General features: G+C 38.1%; 1 protein-coding gene across 2 annotated transcripts in view; it reads left to right on the plus strand.

Moving 5' to 3' along the window:
• TDRD3 (tudor domain containing 3) overlaps positions 1 to 25,148 on the plus strand; it is a 98,712-nt gene that overhangs the window by 31,654 nt on the left and 41,910 nt on the right. For both annotated transcript variants that reach the window (XM_026034314.1, XM_026034316.1), the window contains exons 2-5: positions 4,510 to 4,594; positions 7,823 to 7,888; positions 16,476 to 16,636; positions 19,216 to 19,357. In XM_026034314.1, coding sequence (XP_025890099.1) covers positions 4,510 to 4,594; positions 7,823 to 7,888; positions 16,476 to 16,636; positions 19,216 to 19,357 — 454 coding nt within the window. The remainder of the gene's footprint in view (positions 1 to 4,509; positions 4,595 to 7,822; positions 7,889 to 16,475; positions 16,637 to 19,215; positions 19,358 to 25,148) is intronic.

The raw sequence follows: 25,148 nt of genomic DNA on the forward strand, positions 1-25,148 counted from the left end.
CAAGAAAGCTACCTGGATAAAATAAGCCTTTTTTAGAAATAGTTGTTTGCCTCGTAGATTAATTTTAGAATAGCGCTTATATTTTAAGCCTTCTTATTTACACGTACATGCTTACCTGCATGTGAATTTTTCGCTTTATCCAGCAGTGCAGAGTAGATGAAAATGCATCTTGCTTTGAAACCACCAATTCCTTCACTGTCTGGAGTTCAGCTCTGTCTGGTCAGTCTGGTGTTTTTTTCTGTGTGTTACCTACATTGGATTACTGAAGCTTGGTTTTCTAAGAATCTTATAGGGCACCTTTCCATAGAAGAATTCCAGAATTATATGTAACTGGATCATATAGGAATGCTGGTTTTTCTTTTAAGAAAGGAGCTTTATTGTTGTGGTTCCCTGGAAGGTGCTGGGAATCTGTGTACTTCCATCCATGCTTCTGCCAGGAGGATTGGCCTATTACTTGTCTTAGGTGAGCAGGAGGCTTCAGAGAAAAATAGAGAAGAAAAAATATCCCTCACGTTTTGGGRAGCATAATGTGGAAGGACTGAAGCTGAAGCATTTATTTTCCCTCCGTCCCTTGCCCTGTTCCTATAATTCCTATAATCTCTTGAGGGCCTGTTCCCTCAAGAGATTGTTCCACAAATAAAAAAGAGGCATGTCAACAATTGGAGGAGCTTTATGTCCCCTTTTTTTCCTCCCCCCCACCTCTTTTTTAAATCTGCATTTGTGTTTCCAGGCCGCAAAACTCCTATTACCTGACCTGACTTACTGATCTGGTGTAAACTCAATGATCTGCATTACTTCAGTTTATAACCTTTGAGATTGCTCTTGGGGTTGTTTGAGAAAGGTCCTCATCCTCTTTTCATAGGATCTAAAGGCTCTTGCAGAGTTCCTTGGTGCCCTAAACCTTCTTGCAGACACAAAAGTTCGGTGCTTCCTTTCTCCCTTCCCCTGTATATGCAATATAGTATTGGGATATTGAAGATTCTCATGGCTAAAACTAAAAAATGAGGCTGACACTTTGAACGTGTTTGTCTCCTGCTATGTCTTTCAGCCTCACCTTTCAGAATGGTGTTATCCAAATGGCATATTATGGAAATACAGTTTGGCTCATTGCTGCCAAAGTATGAGGATGTCTGTGGACATCTGCTGCTGGCCAGTCTTTTCCTTTTTAGAAAGCCTTATGGAGCTTGCCTTTTTTTCTCACTCTTCCCCTCAGTTTCCTGTTTCTCTATTTTATCATTTTTCTTCCCTTCCCTTGCCCATTTACCACAGCCAACATGCTTGATTCAGAAAGACTTCCTAAGAGGAAACGCAGAGGGAAATCCCTTACTTTGGTTGCACCGTTCCCGTGCAGGACTCAACCTCGTCCTGCCCTTTTTCCTTGCTCCAGAGGGGAGAGGCAACGTGGGAAGCAGGTGCAGAGAGCCCGCATTCACCGCGGAGGCAGCTGCACTGTGGGCTCCGTAGGCAGCTCCGGAGCATGGGGAGCCACGGGCTGCTCTGACCTCGGGCTGCTGTAACGGGATTACTCCGTGCTCCGCCTGCCCTGAYTCTGACTGGGACAGGGCCTGGCATCCTGTAGAACGCACGCAACAGGAGAAGTCGTTTTCCTGAGGCGCTTCTGAGGCTCCTGTGTCTTTCATGAGGCGGTTAGCCTGGAGAAGAGAAGATGGAGAGGGGATCTTATACACATATGAAAACCTGAGGGGAGAATGTGGGGAGGATGGGGCCAGACTCTTCTTGATGGAGGCCAGTAACAGGACAAGGGGTAATAGGTGCAAATTAAGACATAGGAAGTTTCATCTGCATTTGAGGAAGAAATTTCCTCTCAGGGTGCCAGAGCCCAGGAACAGGCTGCCCAGGGAGGCTGTGGAGTCTCCTTCTCTGGAGATCTTCAAAACCTGCCTGGATGCCGCCCTGTGTCCCGTGCTCTGGGTGTCCCTGCTGGAGCAGGGGGTTGGACTGGATGGTCTCTAGGGCAACCAGGATGATTAAGGGAATGGAACATCTCTCGTATGAAGAGAGGCTGAGTGAGCTGGGCCTGTTTTCTCTGGAGAAGAGACGGCTCAGAGGGGATATGATTAATATGTATAAGTTCAGGAAGGGAGWATGCAGGGAGGAAGGGGACAGGCTGTTCTCACTGGTGGCCAGCGATAGGAKGAGGGGTAATGGCCACAAGCTGAAACACAAGAAGTTCCGTCTCCAGGTGAGGAGCAACTTCTTTACTGTTAGGGTGACAGAGCAGTGGAACAGGCTGCCCAGGGAGGTTGTGGAGTCTCCTACTCTGGAGGTCTTCAAAACCCRCCTGGATGCCACCCTGKGCCACATGCTSTAGGTGTGCCTGCTTGAGCAGGAAGGTTGGACTAGATGATCTGTAGAGGTCCCTTCCAACCTTAAATATTCTGTGAATCTGTGTCTCTAGAGGTGCCTTCCGACCTCAACCAGTCTGTGATTCTGGGATTCTGCTGCATTACACAAAGACGTGGGGCCTTTCAGGCTTATTCTCTCTGAACTTCTGAGCAGCATTTTCCTTTTTTTTCGCTCAGGCAGAGTCTCTCTCATCCTCTATTAGAGGATAAGTGACTGGGTGGCCCTGTGCCTCCAGGGTTCTTCGTGCAGTGCATCRCGTTCCCCTACCCAAAGCAGGTAGCAAAGGGGCCTCTCCTTTCTTCAGGGCCTGCAAGAGGAATTGGAGAGCTTGGAACTCAAGTTTTTGGGAAAAGACCATGGCAACTGAGGGATTAATTTGCAAATTTTAACTGCCTTTTCACATTGTTGTACCTTTGAGAGAGGTGGTATGCTTCTCTGTAATTAAAATGCTTTCAATGTTCTTCAAATACCCATTTTACTTTTTCCATAAATGAAGCAATTTACATTTCTGTAGCAGGAAATGCTCCAAGTTAAACAATGAGGGGGTGGGAAATAAGGTAATTTAATTTGAATAAGCAACTCTCTATAAGCTTACTTTAAAAAAAATCTAAATGTATTGCAGCTATGCAGCACTGTGTGAAGCAGTCTGTACAGGAGAGGTTGTTAGGGCAGAAAAACCAAGGTTGGCTACCTACCTTGCATGCTTCCATAAGGGAAGGAGAAGTCTGTTCTGGTTGATTTCAGCGCATGAAGTTTTTCTAGTTGAGATTGGTTGTTCTCTCCTGCCACTTGCATTTCCTGCGCTCATGGAGCTGGTTGCACAGTTGCCGAACCTGCTGAGCTCTTGGAAAGTGCTTTTAATTTTAATTTAATTTAATTTTGATTCTTCCCTGTAGAAGTCCTTCAGCTGAGATAATGGCTGATTTGCTTGCTCTTCTCAATGAAAGTAATTTTGCTCCTGAAACTTGTTCTTACGGGTTTAAGTACCAGATGCTTTTGTGTAATAAATACCCAAAAAACAAAAGAAAAATTCAAAAACCCCACAGAAAAAGAAAAACCGCCCTCACACTTGTTTAAACATGATGTTTATAGATGTTGCTTTTTATTTGTTTAATAGATATTACAAATTATACGTTTCATATTATTATATATAATATATGTAAATATATAATATTTATTAAATAAATATTATAAATTTATTATTTTTAATATGTGTAAAAGGAAAGCCTAATAGACATGATATCATCCGTTTGTTCTTAAGGGAATGGCAATTCCTTGCCAGGCACTTAGTGCCGTAGCTGCTAGTTGACAAGTGTGGTGCAGATCCCGTGTCTAGTTAACATATCACATTAAATAATCGATCCCATATTTAGTAATATGGGATCTATTAAATGAACTGGAGAGCTGTGAGGAGAAGGCAGATTCCCAGCCCCACAAGCATGAAAACTAGGAAATTTGAGGAAATACTAGGAAAAATGAAGAAGAGCCACAATTTCTGATCACGCAAGTCAAAATTATCCTTTCAAAAATGGGTCAGAGTAGGTCAGCCCTTCTGACTTCAAGCAAATGCATTTTAAACCTCCTCACCGTGGTTAGGTTTTGGTGTAAAGCTCCTCTACTATTGCTAGCTGCTTTGTAACCTGCGGAAGCATACTGAAATATGCCCTAACCTTTCTAGCCTTAACTGTACAATCTTTAGAAATAATGTTGCACTTTTCTTTCCCCGGTTCTCCCTTTTTATCCTTTTTATTTCCTGGCAAGCATGTGAGTAGAACTTTGTCACTTAAATATTGTGAGTAAAGTCTGAAACTGTTGATTTAAAACAAGTCCTTGGTAGGAGCAAGGGCCGTGTAGGACTTAATGTGGTTGATGACTATACATTATTTATTTACTTATTTTCTTGCCTTTTAAGAAATTATGGAAAAGGGAATCTCTTAATGTTGTCTCAGTATAAGGGAACTAATTTCATGGAGTCRTCTTTCAGTTTCTAAGGTTTTCTTGCGTTTCCACTAAGATGTGCTTTTGTTATCACTAGCATGGAAGATAGAAACTAACTACAGTATTCTTTCTATGTGAAGAATCTTTGCCTAGTAGGTATTCACGTAATGTACTAATATGTGTATATATTTTTTTCTTCAACAGGTATCTCTCAGATGAAGGGATTGAAGCTTGCATTAGTTCCCCTGAAAAAGTCAACACAAATGACATTATCCTAGTTGCCCTTAATGTAAGTTGTGATTGTGAACTTTTTTTTTTTTAATTCTAAAAATCATGTCTGTAATTGCTCAGGTGCAAGTTTGTCAGGCAAATTAAGTTAACAGACTGTGTGATTTACAGTAGAGGTTAAAGTGTTCTTTTCTACCCTGGAGCTCTGCAATAATATATGTTAGTTTAGAATTTTATATAGAAATGCACCTGTTGCAAATGATGAAACTTGAGGGAGTAAAATGAATGTAACATGCGTAACGAAAATATTTTTACATTTRTGAAATAGTAATCTGAAGTCAAAATACTGCCAGATAGAATCAAAGGTGAGGTAGACAGACAATGGTATGAAATTATAGTACAAAATATCAGTTACGGTAAGTAAAATGCACCTATTTAATTCCTTTACCTTCTGGGCATGGCATCCCATAAAGCATGCAATCAGATGGTGAATTTCTCTGTGATATGAACATACTTACATGCCTACAAAGAGGTTTTTTGATTTACTTTAGAAATCTRGATTAGTAGTCGTCTATTCCTACCAATAATAAAAACAAACAAATTTAACATTTTGAAGGACTCGTGTTASTAAATATTTGTAGACAGTTCCCTGTCAAGAACAATGAAAAGAGGGCAATCATTTCGGCTGTGCATTTTTATTCTGTCAATATTGGGAAGGATTTTTTTTTCTTTTAAGTAGATTTTTAAAGTCACCTATATCTAGTATTAAAGCTTGTATGTGCTCTATGCAGATTTATGTAAACTTYTTTTGGTAATAATTACATGTAATTCCAGGAAGAGAAAATACTGTAGTAGAACTCTTGTAAAACTAACAGCTTTTAATGAAATTGTGAAGGAGAATCAGCAGGAATAGTTTTGTGGGTCTTAAATGACATTCAACCTCCGTGGGTTTGAGAATGTATTCTGAAAAAAGTTATTTTCTCATTTATTTTTCCTAAGCATGTCTTTGATCATTTGCATATGTGCCTGAACAAAATCATGTAACGAATTTGAAAAGAAGTAATACAAAATTGTCATACATTTTGTTCTAGGCTTGTAGTAATATGTTTTTATAAATATGAGATTGTATTTGAGCTTTAAATAATATACTCTCAAAGAGCTCGTCTTGCTTTGCGAGTGAGTGTACGCTGCAGCGASTACCAGGATCTTCATTTGTAAGTGTACGTGTATAGGGTTGCTGATTTGTTTGATAATGAAAGTAAAATAAAAGAGAAATTTTATGTAAGTTCCCAAAAACCTGTTAGTTTATTGCTCTTAAATATTTGTCATCAAGGCAGTTATGGTTTTGATGGTCAAAAATTAAGATTGTTGGCTAAGTRGGAATAATTGCAGTTTGAAAGAAAGTGCAAACTGTGACTATTGTCTTGTACAAAAGTCACACCTGCTGGCTTTTAGAGTAGCATTTTGGGCAGATTAAACCAAGAATTTATGTTTTTAGTGAGCTTATTTTAAAATAAGTAGTAAATAGATGTGAACATGTTTTAGTCCTCCATATATTTTTAGTTAGTGTAAGGTAATCATAGAATCATAGAATGCCCAAGGTTGGAAGGGACCTCAGAGGTCATCGAGTCCAACCCCCCTGCTGATGCAGGATCACCTAGAGCATGTGGCACAGGGCTGCATCCAAGCGGGTTTTAAAGATCTCCAAAGAAGGAGACTCCACAACCTCTCTGGGCAGCCTGTTCCAGTGCTTTGTCACCCTCACAGTGAAGAAATGYTTCCTTAAGTTCCTGTGGAACTTCCGATGCTTCAGTTTGAAGCCATTTCCTCTAGTCCTGTCACTGCCCACCACTGAAAAGAGGCCGCCCCCCTCCTCCTCACTGCCTCCCTTGAGGTATTTATACACGCTGATCAGGTCCCCCCTCAGCCTCCTCTTCTCCAGGCTGAACAGRCCCAGCTCTCTCAGCCTTTGCTCATAGGGAAGATGTTCCAGGCCCCTGATCATCCTGGTAGCCCTGTGCTGGACCCTCTCCAGCAGCTCCACATCCCTCTTGTACTGGGGAGCCCAGAACTGGACGCAGTACTCCAGATGTGGCCTCACCAGGGCTGAGTAGAGGGGGATGATCACTTCCCTCAACCTGCTGGAGACACTAATGCAAAGAATCTGCAGAGGTTGTCTCCCCTTCCTGCTGCTGTGATTTCAGGGCACTTGTCCATTAAATGGATATGGAACATTGTGGGAACAGGTTATAACATTTTTGTGGGATAATCAAAGATGACTTGTCATCTTTCACCTATTTATTTCCGTCCAGTGTACTCCTATTGAAAATCACATGTATTTTATCCTCACTGCCCCTAGCATCACATATTGTGCCACAGAAAGTGGGGTGGGCGCTTATCCCCTCGTTATRCAGAGTTATGGAAAAATTAATAAAAGAGTATCCCATGCCTTAACTTCTTTGTCTCTAGAGCATCAATGTTTCTTATYGAAAAGAAGCATCAGGTATTTATTCATGCTGTTGTTTCAGATGCTAAATCACAGTGATGCTCAATTCTAGGTTGGGATGCTAGTCCACTGGTATATGTTAATGGCAAATTCCAGTAGTAATTGTATTTGATCTTCCTTCTCTTGAAAGTATTTATGACCTTATTAAGGAGATCTATTCTTTTTTATCATTTGTACTCTTCAGTTGAATGTTGGTGGCCATGCTGCCCACCAGGTGCTGGACGGCTTTATGTAGCTATTTTATCTCCYTTCCAAAAAAAAGAAATAACCAGATATTTAAATTATAAAGCATTTAATGTAACTGTTATTTTAACTTTTACTCTTAGTTTAACTGCCAAAATGATCTCAGCATTTTATGAGAGATTTTTGTGCAGAAACACAGGCTAGAAATGCTATTCTTTGAGCTCTGATTAGAGAGAGGACAGAGAAGTTTAGAAGTTTACCTGTATTAAACRTCAGAATTGCATCTTGTAACTAAGCATTACTTAAGCTTTTTTTTCCCCACTGCTGAAAGCATTAATCATCTTTGAAAATGTTCTTAAGATTAGTAGACTTAAAGATACTAGAATATACTTAAAGATACTAGATTCAATACTACTAAAAATGCAAAATAATTCTCATTTTATCTATTTTTTAATCTTGTGGAATGAAAATAGTGCAAACATTTGGCATTGAATGATAGTAGAAGGAGCATCTTTCTTTTTTTCCTATTTTATGGTAATAAGTCTTTTTTGAAATAGGATGTTTTAGGTTAATATTCTCTTGTCTCTGTTTTAATTTCAGACAGATTTAAGAACCATTGGCAAGAAATTCCTCCCCAGTGACATCAATGGTGGAAAGGTAGAAAAGGTAGACCATATTAACCATCAACTTCACTTTTTCTGTCTTCTGTGGTTTCTATGTGGTAACAATATTCCATGATGCATTATTTTGTCTTTTATCATTATTTAACACCCAAATAAATCTGATATTTTAATAATTGATAGTATAAAATATTAATATTTATATTTTACCTGTTGGACTTTACAGAGAGCGCTTTTTAAAATTTCCTTTTCATCTTTGAAAATTCTTAGATAGATGCGAGTGTTCCTAACACCTTCACTCCAGAAACCATTTAACCTGTTTGATCTTGACATGGTATCAAAAGTTCACAAAATATCCTTTTTTCCTCCTTTATTGTTGCAAGAGCAACGAAACAGACTAAGAACGGAAGCAAAGCAGCTGTGTCACCATGATACATGATGATGTATATTGATAGCACCTTACTTGATTTACCCATTAATATACCTAATTCAGATTATAAATCTTGACAAGTTTACCTACAACTGTGTATCTTATGGTTTATATGGATAAACCGTGTGAGGTGATGCAGCACTTCATATGTGGCACTCAAAATTTGGGTGTACTAAATTTTTTGACCTATGTGGTATATTTAGTAAAGAATTAAGCTTGTTCCCATTGGTATGCCCTTCCTGCTTTCTTCCTGATGTTTAGTCTGCAGAATACATATATCAATGAGCTTTATTTGAGAACAAGTGGTAGTTTTCAATTCAAATCATTATTCTTAACTTCCGCATATTGACAGCCTCTACTGCTGATGTTCTTGGAATGTATTTCATTAGCTTTGAAATTCAATATAGTAATAAATCAAGGCAGGCTTGGTGAGAAGAGAAGCTGTTTGCAGCTGTTTGGATTTGCTTTTTTTCTGCAGATACGATTATCTGAATGGAGYAGTGACTGGTGTAACACAGTCTGCAGCTGTGTATTTTTCCCCTTCAAAAAAGGAGGGCATTAATATTCTCACTTCTTAAAAAGTCCTCTTAGATTATACTCTACTGCAGGGATAGATCATGGTCTTTAGTCAGCAGTCTGTACATGAAACATTAAACTTTTTCCTCAAAGTTAATGATTATAATTTTATTACGTGGAATTATTCTTGTGAGTCTTGTAAAAGCATTCTGTGAACATCTGGCTTTTGTGAACTATTAGTGATTGAMTATTTACCTATTTAGGTTTTTGCACAGCATGCTTTCTGAGGTATTTCAGCACTCTTGTTTAGCTGTTTCTCATGTATGGGTTGACTATTTTTATTCCCTTTCAGTTTGCTGTTCGTGAGCTCTGGAAAACACACAACRAATTATTTTCTTTGCCAATTTTTTCAGCATTTCTTTGTTCTTCAGTTGCTTAGTTGAAGTATTATGGAATTTTGGTTTTCAGATTATGCAATATTGACCACATTTAATGATTCTATGAAACATATTTCTCAAAGTAAGGACAGTGTGTGGTAATACTCGCCTTAACTTTACAGGTGAAATATGGTTTCATTTCTAAGTGATTTGTACTTGTTTTTTTAGAGTTTTGTCACATGAATTGTTGATTCTTTTAAAGGTTTCTGCTCAGTTTTCAGAGCAGATATTTTTTAAATTCCTCTAGCTCTTCCACAGTTTCAGTGGTCCATTAAATGAGAAATGATGTAGTTACTTTTTCTTCAAAAGTTTATGGCTGTTACAAATAAGAATCTAACATGGCTAGAAGGAGGACTTCTGATTTTTCAAGAATGAATCTCAGTTTATTGCTATTGTTGCTAAAAAYGCTAAAGAAATTTATGAATGCAGCAAAATTTAAGGAGCAAAATTAATTTGACCTGTGCTTATAGGGAGGATTACATGACCTTTAAATTTGATTGTATGAAATTTCAACTTCCATGTTGGAGGACTCTCAATTGCGCTGTAGATGAGAACTCTGTGCTCGGGAAGGAATGCAGAGGAGAGAGACCTGATTCTCTTACAGAAAGTGTTGACTGTTAAAAGTTTTGTGTGTCTGTGAAAAGGAAAATGAGTAAWTTAAGAGTTATTTTTGACATATTTGCAGTCTGAAATGACATTGCTGAGACTATTGCAGATGTAATGTCTGTAATTGTGTAATGTCTGTCACTGGTTTAAAGAAAGGTAAAAATTAAGGYGTGGCGAGTACAGGGGATGATTAGGAATGTGAACGAGTAAGCTGGAAGAGCTTGCTGCTCAGTCTGGCCAAACTGAAACAGGGATAGGGCATAGAGTTTGTAAGCACACAGAAAGAAGGAAGAAAAATAAAAGACTAAGATTAGTTTAAGTTAGAGGACAGTTTTGTAGASCAAAGCAGATTTAACTAGTGGAGAGGTCTGGGTTAAAAAGTGGRGGGAAAAAAACGTATTTGATAATTAGGCTATTAACATTCTGGAACATATTTTTAGGATACAATTGTCAAGACAAAAAGCCTCGCTGTCCTTAGAGGGAGCTTGATAAATTTCTGAAAGGGCTCAGGCTTTATGGCTGAAGGTGATGGAAGACTTGGTGTTAAGCTTGAATGATGCAGGAGGCCACCCAACCCAAAGCCCCCTTTTGAAGCTTGTTTGATTTAAGGTATTTTCTGTTTCCGAGTTGTCAAATAGTTGAGGCAGATTAATGATGCTATTTTTTAAATTATTTTTCATAATTAAAGAGTGAAAATCAAGAGTGAAGGAAAGAACRTTTTTCTTGTAGGCAAAAGATTCCTGACATCAGTTGCAGGAGTTTCAGGAAACTGAAAGAATAGTCAGGGCCAAGGAAAATGATGGTCCTTAATGATCTGTGTTATGGGACTTGRTAAATTTGAGGGACTTGCATCCTTTCATCAGCACTGTTAAAAAGTTTTCACAAATTATCTTTTAGTAATATATTTTTACCCTATTTATCAGAAGCATTGTATTTAGATCAATGATCTCATAAAATAGTAATGATTACAAAGAAGAGATATGTGTTCTCAAATAATTAATGTTTATAATTTTTACTCTGGACTTAACAGTAAGTGGAATCTTTGCCTTTCTAACCGACTAATCTGACTACTTAACAAAACGTAATATATAAACTATAGGATGTATGAAAATATTTAATGTTACAGAACTGCACATGTAACATAAAACATAGCACTTGAGTATTTATGCCAGTAGGGAGTATAGTTGAGACAGGAGTGATTTGTTTATATCATCTCTCAAAAGTAAGTAGTCATTTGTGGTTCAGAAATGCTTCAGAAAGAAACAGAAATTACACGCTATGGTTGTTCCTCTCCTTTGCGACAAGGATCAGCACTGATTGTTTTCATGTTGAGAACATTGAGTGCGTTTCCTTATTTTCCGAGGAACATAACCTTTATCTTCTGATAGTAATGTAGTATGCAAGTATTTGCGTACAAGATGACACAGGGTATGAATGTGAAACAGCYTGGATATTTGACCGTTATGCGTGATTGTCAACTTGAGGACATTTTTGTGCAAAGACTACACTATTTGGTTATTGCATTTGTTTTGCATGGTTCTAAATAGATATGTCAGTATTACCAGCATTAGCCACAAGATGGCCGTGTTTGCATAGAATTCAAAGAAGCTGCTCCCCCTCTGCTGTCATGAATATATACATGAAGTATTTTTAATGGACTAAAAATGCAAAGAAGACTATATGAAGTTGTAAAATGTGAAATTTATTAATGGTATTACATTTATGGCATAACTTACTTTTCTTTTGAGTTAATGTTAATGTGCTATTGCGATTTAAGCATTCATCCCACAAGTGCTCAGGAAGGTTTTTCTTGCTGAGATGAGAAAGCTGCTTTCTGAATACTGGCCACTTGATAGTAGCAAGTTATAGCTTATTACCTATCCTGATTACTCTTTAAAGTTACTCATAGACTTCCCATTGTTTCAGTCATGTCCAACTAACTGTTGCCTTTTACCTTTTCTGCTGTGGATTTCCATCGGTTTCCTGTAGGCTTTTTCCTTTCCAAAGCGTGATCAGATGTGCTGTTCCAGCTACAGCTGATCTGTATGAAGTCAAGTTCAGTCTCAACGTGTTCACTTTTACCTTCTTATGGTAACTAAGACCTTACCTTCTTATGGCACTGCCTCAGGTCTCCTGGTGTAACTGCTTCATGCTGCAGGTATCCAAAATTACCCAACCCAAACATATCTTAAGTAGATATTTCTTTCAGTTGAACATATTTGACAATCCTGAGTTAATGTGGTTACCTATGTAGTGATACGGACAGATCTGATCTGGTAATACTGTAGCTGTTTGGTAGGCAAGCAATGGGACATCTTATCCTTATCTCTTCACCCTGAAAAATATTTTCATCACAGAATCATTAAAGTTGGAAGGGACCTCTAGAGATCACCTAGTTCAACCCCCCWGCTCCAGCAGGGACACCCAGAGYACGGGGCACAGGGTGGCATCCAGGTGGGTTTTGAAGACTTCCAGAGAAGGAGACTCCACAACCTCCCTGGGCAGCCTGTTCCAGGGCTCTGGCACCCTCACCTGAAGAAGTTCTTGATGGTCTCCTTGTTTCCTAATGACTATTTGAAAAATCTGCAAAAAGGCATAATTACTTGTATGTAATAAGATAAGTCTTTGTGAAAGACTTTTGTGTGTGTTCAGAGTGCCAAAGCAATGCTTTTAGGACAGTGAAATAATCATCTTGGAAATGGGAGAACACAGTCTAATTGATTTATTGCAAATGTTAAAAATTACTAGTTAGCTGTTGCTAGTCATTTTAAGTGTTCTGCACAGACTGATTGATCAGAACGTTATTTTCTACCTTGATGACAGAATTTTGYTAATGTATTTCTGTATGTTTTGTTGTCCTAGCTTGATTTGAAACATCCGTTGCCTCTCATTGTCAGGAGAACAGTAATGATTTAATTGCTGCTTTCGTATAGATAATTGACAGATAGGATGACAGTTAGAAGTGCTGTTTGAAGAGCCTTGATCTCAAACARTTACAGCTTTATCAGCTTTCAGGATTTGTTGGAAAGGCCTTTGGATTGCTTTAGACGCAGGCAATAAATGTTCCCAACTGTTGATTACTTAGTCCCCTGCAGCCAATGTGTGTATGTTATGTTAAAATCATTTCTATGAACATGACTTGGAGTAGATACTTAGATACATTTCTTCATACTGAAGAAGCCTGTAAGTTAACGATGAATGAATGAATTATATTTTATTTAGGCTGTGTCTAGTTGTGAGCTGCACTCATGCAATAGAGTGGATAATTATTTACTCAGTTTTCTTTTCTAAGAGTTATATGTACATGAATGTCTCTCGCTGAGAGACAGGGATAAAGAAAAGTAGTGGAATATACTATTTCTCAAAAAAAAAAAGAAAAAAGGCTTCTTGGACTAATAAGAATATATATTTATATACATACACAACATCCTACATAAGTTGAGGAAACATAATCTTGGTGTAATTAGGGACTGCTTGAAAAATTGCTCTCAAAGTACATATCCTTCACTGCCAAATTATGAAGGCATTTCAAGGTGGTCCTACAAAGCCTACCCCTGAGTGTCATTTTGATGGATATTTTTGGTTAATGGCTCACTAGAACATGAAGAACAACTGTCAAATTTGTAAATGACTTCAAGGAGAAAGGTGAGGTACCGAAATGGTCAAGTAGACAGGGGCTTGGGGCAAGATCTCTCCCTAACTGGGAAAGATTTCTCAGGATTTCTTCCTTTTTCCTCTACTGACTGTTTTTGTCATACAATTGTGGATGTTATGATGTGAAAGGGACCTGTCTTGTCATCTATCACATTCTTTTAATATTTTTATTCCTTTTTGTACTGATCATTATTAGCTTTGCAGATTTCTGGCAGTTACCTCTTGACCTTAAAATGCTGTGCACTGTAGAAAACTGTAGCATATTCCAGAGATTTGCTGTCCTTGTTATCATTATATACCTTATTTCTATCTTTGGATTTATTAAACTTCAATTTCCAGTCATYTCTCCTTGTACTTCCTCCTGTTGCTTTAAATTTCAGAGCTCTGACAGTGTTTTAGGCTTGAATTAATTTCAAAGCTAAAATATTAACGTTCTAATGGAAATATTTCTCTTTTTCACCTCTGAAAGGTAAGTATATCTCCTTGTAAAACATACCCTTGTTCCTCAAATCATTTTTGCTCATGTTCTTCCTCTTAGCTTCCTTGCGAGTTACTAACGTTATTAGTGGTGTGGCAGACGCAGAAAGGAGGAGGAGAGGCAGCCCGGATGTGGAGAAGGCCTCGCACAAGCCAGCTGAGCGGCAGCGCTTCTGTGTGCGGCCAGCCCGCCTCCATCCCCCTTCCACCTTGCTTTTCCACCCCTGCTCTCTCCCAAATCACCTCGTTTGCCGTCCTGTCAGCGGCCGTTGTGAGGCCCTCACGGGCAGCGCCCGAGCGGCTCCCACAGCAGCCCCAGCTGTGACCGCAGTTACAGGATCACRGAATGGTTAAGGTTGGAAGGGACCCCTAGAGATCATCTAGTCCAATCCCCCTGCTCAGGCAGGGACACCCAGAGCACGGGGTGGCATCCAGGTGGGTTGGGAAGATCTCCAGGGAAGGAGTTCTGCACCTCGTTGCTCCCTGTTACCACCTACACATTGGCCTTCACATATCTCTGTGGTCCCTTTAGTACTTCTCCATCTCTTGCCTTATGCTCAAGAGCTGCTAGCTCTTTAGGTATCTTTACAAACCAGATACCCTTGCATTTGATATCCTTGCAGCTTTGTCAGATTTCAGTCCTTTTTTTTTTTTCTTTCTGTTTTTCTTTTTCTCTAAAGGGTAGAGATTCTAGTAGTGTTGAAAGAACGTTTTAATCACAAGCCAAACGTATTTTACACTTTCAAAACTGATTAAGTTGATCTAGCTGATGTTATATTTATTTATTTATTTTTATTTACACTGTCGTGGCTGCAGGGGGAAAAAAGTCCTAGGTGATGCAGAAATTTCAGTGTTCAGTAAACTTCACACTTAAGCAACTGAAATCACATTATAAAGGAGAAGGAAGTGCTGAACTGAGGCTGGCAGACATGGAAGCTCTCAGGCTCTGATTAAGACCACAGAAATAATTATGTTCTTAATGTGGCAGGTTTTCAGAAGGCTGCAAGCTCTTTATTTCAGTTCTGCACCTGTTTTTTCAGCAACATGTGGTGTCTCCGGTGGAAGAGCATTAAAGAATGAGGCTGTGTTGTCCAAACTCGGCAGATGTGCAGCCCCACTTTGTTGTGGTGTGTGCATACTTGTAGTGTATGCACTGGTGTGCACTTGCTGCTACAGAATTCATCTTTTTCTGAAAAACTTATAGAAGAGGGGGAAAAAAAAGGTGGCTTCTTTGCTGAATTTAATCAGTAGTAGTGAACTTATTTGCATGCAATACATTATCCAGTTTCCCTTCTGTTGAAATCAAAGGAATAAAAAATTCCATTCACATCAGAAACAGAATTGGTCATAAAATTATAAATGACATGCATAAGGTTGGTTCAGAAATGTCTAAAACTCCATACTGTTACCCCTTATTTACATTATTTTCTTCATACTCAATTATTGAAGAAAAAGGATACGACAAATTCAGATCTAAGTACATTTCAGATAAACATAACTTACTCCCTTGGGCTTGCCAGAAACCATCTATCCAAAATACTTCCAATATTTTCTGATTTTGTTTGAAGCTTTAAAAGGTGCCGCATCCTTCAAAGAAGTCCCTCTTTTCTCCTCTTACTACATTTTCCCTAGTTTAACTAGGGAAAATAAGAACTGTTCTTATTTATTCATTTATCTCATCTTTTTAGATATATTCCTATACTGGGTGCTTGATCTTACTTGATACTCTTCTAAGCTACCTCAAAGAGAAGCAGCTGATGAGAAGTTCATCTTTCCTGCTGTCCCTTGAGTGCTCGAGATCATTTTGGCAGCACCAGATCTTCAGAGGGATCAGAATAATCCTGCAGAGTGAGAGAACAGAGAGACCAGCACGACTGCTCACTCTGCTGTAACCCAAAGTTTGAGCATTTTTCTGTTTGTTTATTTTCTTAGATTGTTTTCTTTCAGCAAGATATCAGTTGTGGTGATGGATGTGTTGCATTTTAGCTATCCAAGAGACAGAGATGTCCCTTAAGGTTGTTATACTACACTCTGGCTGCACCTTTGTTTGAAAAAGCTCTGTTTCCAGTCAGTTTTTACAAAACATTTGTATTGGAAATGTAGTCTTGTTGCCACCAATTAGTCTTCAAGAGTTGCTGTTGCTTCTGCCAAATGAGAACTGGCAGTGAGAATTAGTGGTTATGGTGTGTGGACTCTTGGCCATGCTCTGTATTATTTTGGAAGTGACAGTATTTGCTGAGCGTATAGGTGATTTTTTTCTGCACCTGATTTCTATAACACACATTTTTCTTCTACTGTGGAGTTTATAAACCAGTATAATTATTTCTCTGCAAAAGCTGTTTTTACATACCGTATTTTCTACAGCATCATGAGTGATACAAATTGGGCTTGAGTGTCTAATCAAAATAAATTTTGCTTTGCCTGTGGGCCTCTGTTACTGTGTCTACATGAGACTGTGTGTTTGTTTCATGGTGTGAGCAAACATTTTTGTCTCTTCTGTTTTGCATGTGTAGCTGCAAGGGCCGTGTGTTCTGCAGATCCAAAAAATCCGCAATGTTGCTGCGCCGAAGGATAACGAAGAGTCTCAGGCTGCTCCCAGAATGCTGCGTTTGCAGATGACTGATGGACACACAAGCTGCACAGCTATCGAATACACGAGCATGTCAAAAATAAGGTGAACAAATTTCTTTTCAGTGGTTTTGTTGGCACTTAAAATGCCCTTATCTTAATGGAAGTGTCATTACTAATATGTGAAAAGCTGCCTATTTCAACAGGTTTTTGACTGGCAGACAGCAACTTAAAGGACAAAGTTTGGCTATTTTATCTTTTCTTYTTTCTTTTTTAATTACTGCTTTGGCTTTCAAAAATAAAGTAGTTTTGCTCTGTCTGCTCTTTGTTGTTCAGAAGGCTTCTGTGTTCTTCTGTACGTGTTCCATTTCTGACTCTAATAAAGGGAAAATGTCTGGTTAAGTTGCAGAGCTTTGCTGGAGCGTTTCCCTCATGATAAATAACAAAAAATAAAAATAAAACAAAACAAAACAAAAAAACCCAGAACCCCCTGTTTGCCCCCCCAGTCCCTTCTGTCCTCCCACGATATGCACACTTTCTGATGAGATTTGCCTATCAAATCTCCAGTTTCTGAAAATCTGTAGTGAAAAACAACCTGTAAAATAAAGAAACATTAGGTAGATCAAAATCTCCTAAGAGGGAAGCCAACAGAGGAATGCGAGTATGACTAATAAAATATCTCATATATATTGATACTCTTCAGTTAGCAAGTTGACTCTTCCTTCATTCCTAAATATTGTACTGTTGTAAGGAGAGCCTTAAATTTGACATGTACAGGTATATATGGGTATAATTTACAATACTATTTATGCTGAAGTTATCCTGGAAGAAAGAGGATTTGAACAGCCATCTGTCAACTCAGAGTTAACAAKACAAGCAGCTTTTTGAGTGTAGATGAGTTTCCATTTTTCAATAAAACAGAACTTATATCTGTCTCTAACAAGAATATCACAGGCTTGGCACCTCACCTAAGCAACTAGAGCCACGTTCCTGTGACAAGGCTTTAACTTGGASTGAATTAAATATCTCTTCAGTTAAAAATGAAGACATAACATTTAATCACAGTTGAACATGAGGAATCTTTATGTGTCTGGTCATTTGGATGTTTAAAATCACCTCTGGGTTCTTGTGTTTCCCTCTTTCCGGTATGCCAGTTGGTTTATTTTTATTTTCTTTTCAAAAAATCTTCCTCTTTTTCTGTTAACTGCAACAGCTGAACATAGACCTTTTAAATGTCTTCTTTCAATGTTAAACTACTAGTAAGTAAAAGCCTCCTGCCCCCTTTCAGTTTAGAGTGATAATCTTTTAAAATGATATTTGATATGAACCTTTAATGATATTTTAATTCTGTCTTTGAGTCATCAGACCTTGGAATATCATATTCTAATCTGAATATAAAAAGGCAGGAAAGAAAGTCAAATAGGCTCCCACATAAGTAAATTCCATATCACACAATGCTTAAGGAAGAACACCTTGTAGAAGGCATCATTTGAAAGCTTATAGATGGTCTCCAAAATGTCACAGAACTCATCACTCTCTTGTAATGGGGTTAGTGTCTCTTTTTAGGTAATCCTGTAGGAAATTAAGTCTGTCGTGTGAGTATGTGACTGTTTCAGGTTTCAAATTGCACCAGTAATTTTGAGCAATATGCTGTTTCACAGCACAGTGTTTCTTGCTGAGCAAAGGCACAATTTGCTTTTAAATAAAAAGTTCTTGCTCTTACATGGAGTGTTTTCATTTACCCTTTCCTATATGTTGCTCTCCTCTGTTGCCCAGTTTGTTTCTCATCTTTTTTTTCCCCCTGATATTCTATCAGAACAATGAAGAAAAGCAATTAATATTTCTAAGGTAAATAACATTAGTGTTAAAATTGGTCAACTTTTCCATGCCTGTTCCTTGCTGTGTGGTGAGACTCAATGGTTGCAGAGATAATGTTAGATTTTATTGTCTGTCAGTTGAAAGGTTGTAACTGATTGTATCCTTTTTGTAACTGATTGTACCCTCATATCTTTCAATTATGACTTGGAGGTCGATGATTGTTTTGTGTATCTGCTGTTGTTTTTCAGAGAAAGGATTATATTGACAAAATGAAGGGTGCCACTTTATGGGAACTGACCGTAGGCAGCAGCAGTGTGTTTTTAAAACAGACTAATGAGAGAAAAAGCACTGCAAGCTGCATGTCTTCTCTATTAATTCTGCACCAATCATGGATATTAGTAACATACGGATTTCCCTCCCCACCCCTCTCCCCAATGGGCCTTTGTTTTCTCCCAAATTAAAGGTCTAAAACAAATGAGACAATTAACCATCTGGAGAATCTCTATTAGCTATAAATGGTTCCTATGATAAAGAACTTAGTATTAGACAGCTGACTTTGAGACATCTCGTGTTAGTCTGGACAAATCACGTCCTTAGTTTGGGGGTGTTAAAATAGACTTGAACCRAGCAGACAATTTGCAAACATTCATCTCTGTTAAAATCTAATTTGCAATATGGCAACTTTGTGTTATGAATGGGAAGTGCTCCAAAAAAAGCTACTGGAAAGTACTGTGCATCGTAAAGGAATTATTGCAAACAGTTTTTGATGCTAGTCTTTTATATTTGCAGTATAACAACAGCAGAGTTTTGTTTTGTGGCAGAATATTAATAAAAAGATTTAAATATTTCTTTTGTGTCTACTTTCAGCCTGAACACTCCACCTGGAACAAAAATTAAACTTTCAGGGTTTATTGAAGTGAAAAATGGATTTCTGCTTTTGGATGACAGTAACACTGCAGTTCTCGGAGGTGAAGTGGAGCATCTTATAGAAAAGTGGGAATTACAAAGGGTGAGGTAACATCACTGGAAATGCTTGTCTTACRGGATGCAAATTAAATTTAATGAACTCATGCCTAATGTTAACTGAGAAATTCAACCTTAACTGTACTGTCCGGATGTTTTCTTGCATGGGACCACATGTGTAAATAAATCTTTTATATAAATGTTGCAGGTGAAGTCATCATAGACTGTAGAAAGAAACAGTGTCTAAAAGTTCTGATTGATCCCTTACCTAAACAGTGTTCATTTTGAGTATAAAGTCTTCAGGGTACTCATGTTAAAAAACCTTAAATCTTGAGGTTAATGGGAAACAAAACTTGTAGAAGCAACAAGTTTTTAGGCATGTGATTTGGGAAGTGTCAGTTAAAATCAGTTAGGTTTATCAGTGATATTTTAAACACTTTTTGTACTTTTTCCACCTAAGTTTCAAAAATAAATGCTGTTCCATAGGCGATTAATTTGTTTTTGAGTTGAGTGTCAGGAAATAACTGCGGAACTTGCTCTGATTACAATGAAGACGACCATCAGCATGTTGCTGACTCTTGCCATAGCAGCACAGAATCATTATGATTGGAAAAGACCATCAAGATCATCAAGTCCAGCTGTAAACCCTTCAACACCATAGCTGCTAACCCATGTCCATGAGGGCCTCATCTACACATTTCTTGAACGCTACCAGAGATGGTGGCTACCACTTCCCTGGGCAGCCTGTTCCAAGGCTTCACCACTCCTTCCATGTAGACATCTTCCAGTAGGTTTCGTTAGCCAGTAGTGCTGGCTGTGTTTAATAAAAGAAGTTACAAGGTTCTCCCAGTTTTAGTCTGTTTAGGTGCAGTATATAAAATCAATTATTTCATTCTGGTATCAGCAGAGTTCTCTGGTTCCATCTTTCAGTTTGTCGGAGAATAAATTTCCTTTTGTGACTAGTTCTCACTGAAATTTGTAGCATAGCTCACAATAATAAAATTATACTAATGTAGTTGTCTACAAATTCCCAGGGAGAGTGTGATCAAATCAACAAACCTGGAGGTGACAAGGAATCATYTTGAAAGGGTGAATCATGACCACTGGGAATCGTAGTTCCAGTTTGTATCCAGATTGACATGTCCGGAGATAGGACTCAAATACAGCCATAGATGCCAGATGCTATTTATGTGGCACTTTCTCCATGAACTTGAAGTGTCCTGTTCAGAAAGCTTTATGGAAAAGAACGGTTGATAATAAGTGAGATTGTCAACTTTGAAAAGTATTTGAGCAAGGACATTTCTAATCCTTGTCTAATCTTGCTAGTGAGGATTAAATCAAGTAGCAAACTGCATCTGCTTAAACAGACATGTGCTTGTGTGTCTATTTTTAAAGCAATTTTTTTTTTATTTCCACTACTATGTCTGAGGAACCTTAATTGGGCTTTTTGTGTTGAAGATAATAGTAAGTTTCTTTTACATTGCTCAAAAAGTTAATGATTTGAAATCAAATAATGTTACAAGATTGTTTGTACAGTCTTAAATGATTGCCCTTGTGCATATGCATACAGCTTCTAGCCGCATAGTTGCAGTGATATTTAGAAGTGCTTTATACCATTTTGTTCCATTCAGTATGAAGCCTGAAATTGCTCTGGGGAGGAATCTCATTTCAGTAATAAAAGACTTGCACTACAAATGAGGTCCATGTGGAATGAATGTAATATTCTCCCATTACAAATACAGTTTATGTGGAATGAATGCAGTATTCTTCGTAGCATTTAGTTTCATCATAGGGTAATTCTTGTCTGGAAATGTCTTTCAGATTTTTAGGTGTCGAAGATTGAACATTAAATGAGACATGAGAAGACAGTAAATGAAAAATRTGAATGTTACTATGGCATCTTTTTTTCTCTTGATTATTTGGAAATGTAGGACATAATGTGTGACAGGCTTCTTTAGATAAAAGAACAGTTCTAAATAGCGTCTGCTTCGCAGCATTTCCAATGTCTGGTGATAACTGGCCCTTGGTTTGGTGAGGACTGCTGTCAGCTGAGCCTCTTTTTTATGGACAAAGAGCTCTATACATCCATTACCCMAAATCTGCAAGTAACGCTGCTAAAATAAATTCTGTTGAAATGCTTAGTGAAACTCTGTGGTATATTTTTAAACACAGAACCCATCAAATTGTGGGCCATCTAATGGGAAAAAYGTTAGTGTACTTATTAATCGTTCTGTTTTGGTCAATGTTAGCCTAATTAGTTTGTTTACCTGATGGGAAAAGGTAGTGGCTTTGGTGGTTTTGTATATAGTTCAAAATTCATATTAGAAACAAGCAAGAGGGGGGAGAGTAGTGYCTACTGTGTGTACAGCCTGGTTTTGTAAACCTGATCTGCTAGAAGCTTCACTGAGAAGCGTTAACAGCACAATCCAAATGCAGTAGAAGTGGTAGAAGAAGCATTCCAAATTATAATGTTAATTCCTGCCACAAACACATTTAATTGTAAGTTAAAATATTGCTTGTGTTGCCGGTTCGTCCTTCTTTTGTGCCAAGTGGAGGTTAAATTGCAGAGCAGCCTTCACGAGGAAGAAGGAACAGATCCTTTCATCGTTGATAAYATTTAATGAAATCAGTAAATACGGAGAGGTCTTTTTTGTAAAATTGTGAAGTTTTTTTGTTTTGTTTTCTGCCAAGTTACTTGTTTCCATGATAATTTGGAATAGTCTTTCTTGTATGTTTTTGCATTGGTCCTGGCCTAGGAAAGGGAAAAATAAAAAGTGTGAATTTAAGCATAAACATGTTATTTCCAGTCATAGGGTATGAGGACTTAATTGTGATCAAGTGGTCAAGTTCTCAGCTTACATATAAATATTGTTATTGTAGTTCAGTGCTGTAGCTCATTCCAAATTTACCTGTATTTTTGTGGATCCTGATCAGGTGTAAAATATATCATAGATCTGTGGGATTTGATGCTTTCTGTGGTAACTATAACATGCATGGTGCTTAATAGCAGATGGTGTCTGTAATGTAAGATGTCAATTGGAGTTAGCCACCCTGAATTCCTATTTTAATCAGCGGAGACAAGTAGATTCTAAGCCAGGACATGTCAGAGGGGTGACAAAATCCGTTAAAGTCCCTGTTTTGTCCCCACTGGCTCTAAAATGGAGATTATTTTGCCTCCACGGGCCCTGAAGGGAGCCTGAGGTCACTAACTTTGCTGCACTCTGGATGTTGTGTAATTCCAAATGGGAGGGATCCCACCCAAAAGGTTCTGCYGCCCTCCTAGAGAGTGTCTCCTGTCGGAGCAGCCGTAGGTTGGACGGCAGAGCCCAGGGTGGCCCCATGTGGCCCTGAGGTGACTCCCAGCCTGCGCGGCCTGGGCGTGTAGGCCGGGCGGACCTGGAGTCGGCGCCATGAGCCCTCATGTGGACCTGAACAGGCCTCAGCGGTTGGTTCTAAAGAGAACATTTCTGGCTTCTGCACTTCTAAGTGCTTTGGTTTGAATCACTGGGTGAATATCTTTATCATTGCCTTTGCTCCRGGCCCAAAGGTGTTTATTTTATTTTATTTATTTATTTATTTATTCATTAAACTTTCAAAGGAATTAGTAAAGGCAAGTGATTGAGATTTTTTTTTTCTGGCTCTTGAATAAAAGCAGGCAAAAAGCAGTGATTTGGGGCTTTGTTTCGTCAAATTAATACCTTTGTGAATTTTAAGAAATTCACTGAAGCACAGCCACATGTCTATCCTGTAGTTTTCACATAGGGTGTGTAGTTTTCACTAAATCTGTTTTGCATCAGCATTAGAAATATATAGATTAATATTATATGTAGACTTAAATAATTAAAACTTTCACCGCCAGCGACCAATAACAAATCATGTATGTAATTATGCATGACAGCYCTGATGAAGAAAAATCTATAAAAAACTAAATCCCAGACGATAAGAAATAGAGAAGAAAAAAATAGATGCATATAGGACATATATTTTAGTATTTCAATAGCCTTGAGCACCTTTTCTTCCTTTWTTATTTTATTTTTTTGCAGTTATGAAAACAAGTWTTTCTATGTAATATTTATGTAATTATGTAATAATTAAGAGATATCAAAGCGTAAGTTCCAGTGAACTTCTTAATAATTTTGCCACTTGCTACTGGCTGTTAAAATTTGTGAAGAAACAGGAGCAGTGCTTCAAATATAAATGGATATTTTTATAAAATATTTTACAGATTGATGCTTTCTCCATTACTGATGACTAGTAACTTATATTAGCTGCAACTTCATTTTTTCTAGGCTTAGCTGCCTGATGACCTGATTCTGGCAAAGGATTTAAAACATTTCTATAAAGAGTAGTCTTTCCAGTAACTGGAGATGAGATGGTGAATTTGATCCCCTTCTATTTATCTTCAGTGTGTACTACCATTTTTGCTGGTTTACTTACCAGTAGGACCTTCCTTGCTAGACAAGGAGGAAATCTTTAGTGTCTGCACAGCACTGGATTTTCTAAGAGAGCCTAGAGTTATCTGTAAACCTGTCAGTGTCCCTGCTGACTCCCTTGTCCAGGTTCCTGAGGATGCTGAACCCAACTATCCCCAGCACCGCGCTGCTGACTCTTCTCCCTCTGGAAGTATTGCTTCCTCTCCGCTAAYCTGTTCTCAGTCCATAAAAGAACCTGTCCTCTAACCCCATGACAAATTTTATTTTAATGATTTCTGTGGGATTCTTCAAAAGATTACTTCAAAATGTTTAAAACAGGCAAAATTCCACTATCGTATAACTGCATTTTGTTAGTGAGATAGCTCTACAGAAGCTGGGCTGGCTCTTTCTGAATTAACTGTGTTTCTCCATGTATCTGTTAGTCTTACACTTTATTAAAAAAAGCTGTCTTCGTAACAAGATTAGAAGTCAGACTTATCTCTAGTCCCTGGAGTCTGGTAGAGTCCTTTTTAGTGGAATGAGTTAATAGTAATTTAGATGTATTAGTTCAGCTCTAATTATGGGAAGACCTGCATGTATAACTGTACCAGTGTGATATAAGACAATGCAGGCCAAGTAAGAGCTGTGATTTATAGCGAAAATAAACTTYTACTGAGGCATTTGGCTGAAAAGTTTGTGTTGACCTAACTGTATGAATCCAAGTTTTTATTGAGTGTAATGAGAATTTGAACAGCTAAAGACAAGTGTCTTTACCAGGAGAAGAATCTCTCAACTAAGAATGAATTGGTTTCCAAATATTTAATTTTTGTGAATTAAATATATATAATCATTAATGAAGGAATCAGAGGTATAGGCTATCATTCAGTGTTCCCTTGCTCTAAATTGCAATATAACTTTTAAATTGTGCAGACAATTTTAATTATTTTTGAGGGTTACAAGGAAGGCTGTGGTACTTATTTTTCAGTTTGTGAGTGCTGTTGCTGTTAAGTGCTCCTGGCATAATCATTTCCAGCAAGTGTTCCCTACTCAATTAGGTTATTTGATCTCTTTATCCTTTCAAAGTGGGATCAGGTAATCCATGCTTCACAGCCTTGTCGATATTGATTTGTATCTCTGACTTTTTCATTTATGTATGGGTTGCTGTTCTGGTTGAGTATTAACAGGGTTTAATTGTTGCTTCAGAAACTGAAAAGTTGACAGAGCTACAGGATGCCAATTCCCTTGAAATGAGGGTTTCTGCTGACTGACAAATGATTAAATAAATAGCAGTGTAAAATACACTGGGCAGAGAAGGAACCTCATGAGGTTCAACAAGGATAAGTGCAGAGTCCTGTACCTGGGGAGAAATAACCCCAGGCATCAGTACAGATTAGGGGTCGACCTGCTGGAAAGCACCTCCACGGA

Source organism: Nothoprocta perdicaria, unplaced genomic scaffold (assembly GCF_003342845.1).
Source record: "Nothoprocta perdicaria isolate Ctin4 unplaced genomic scaffold, notPer1 scaffold_142, whole genome shotgun sequence".
Lineage (NCBI taxonomy): Eukaryota > Metazoa > Chordata > Aves > Tinamiformes > Tinamidae > Nothoprocta > Nothoprocta perdicaria.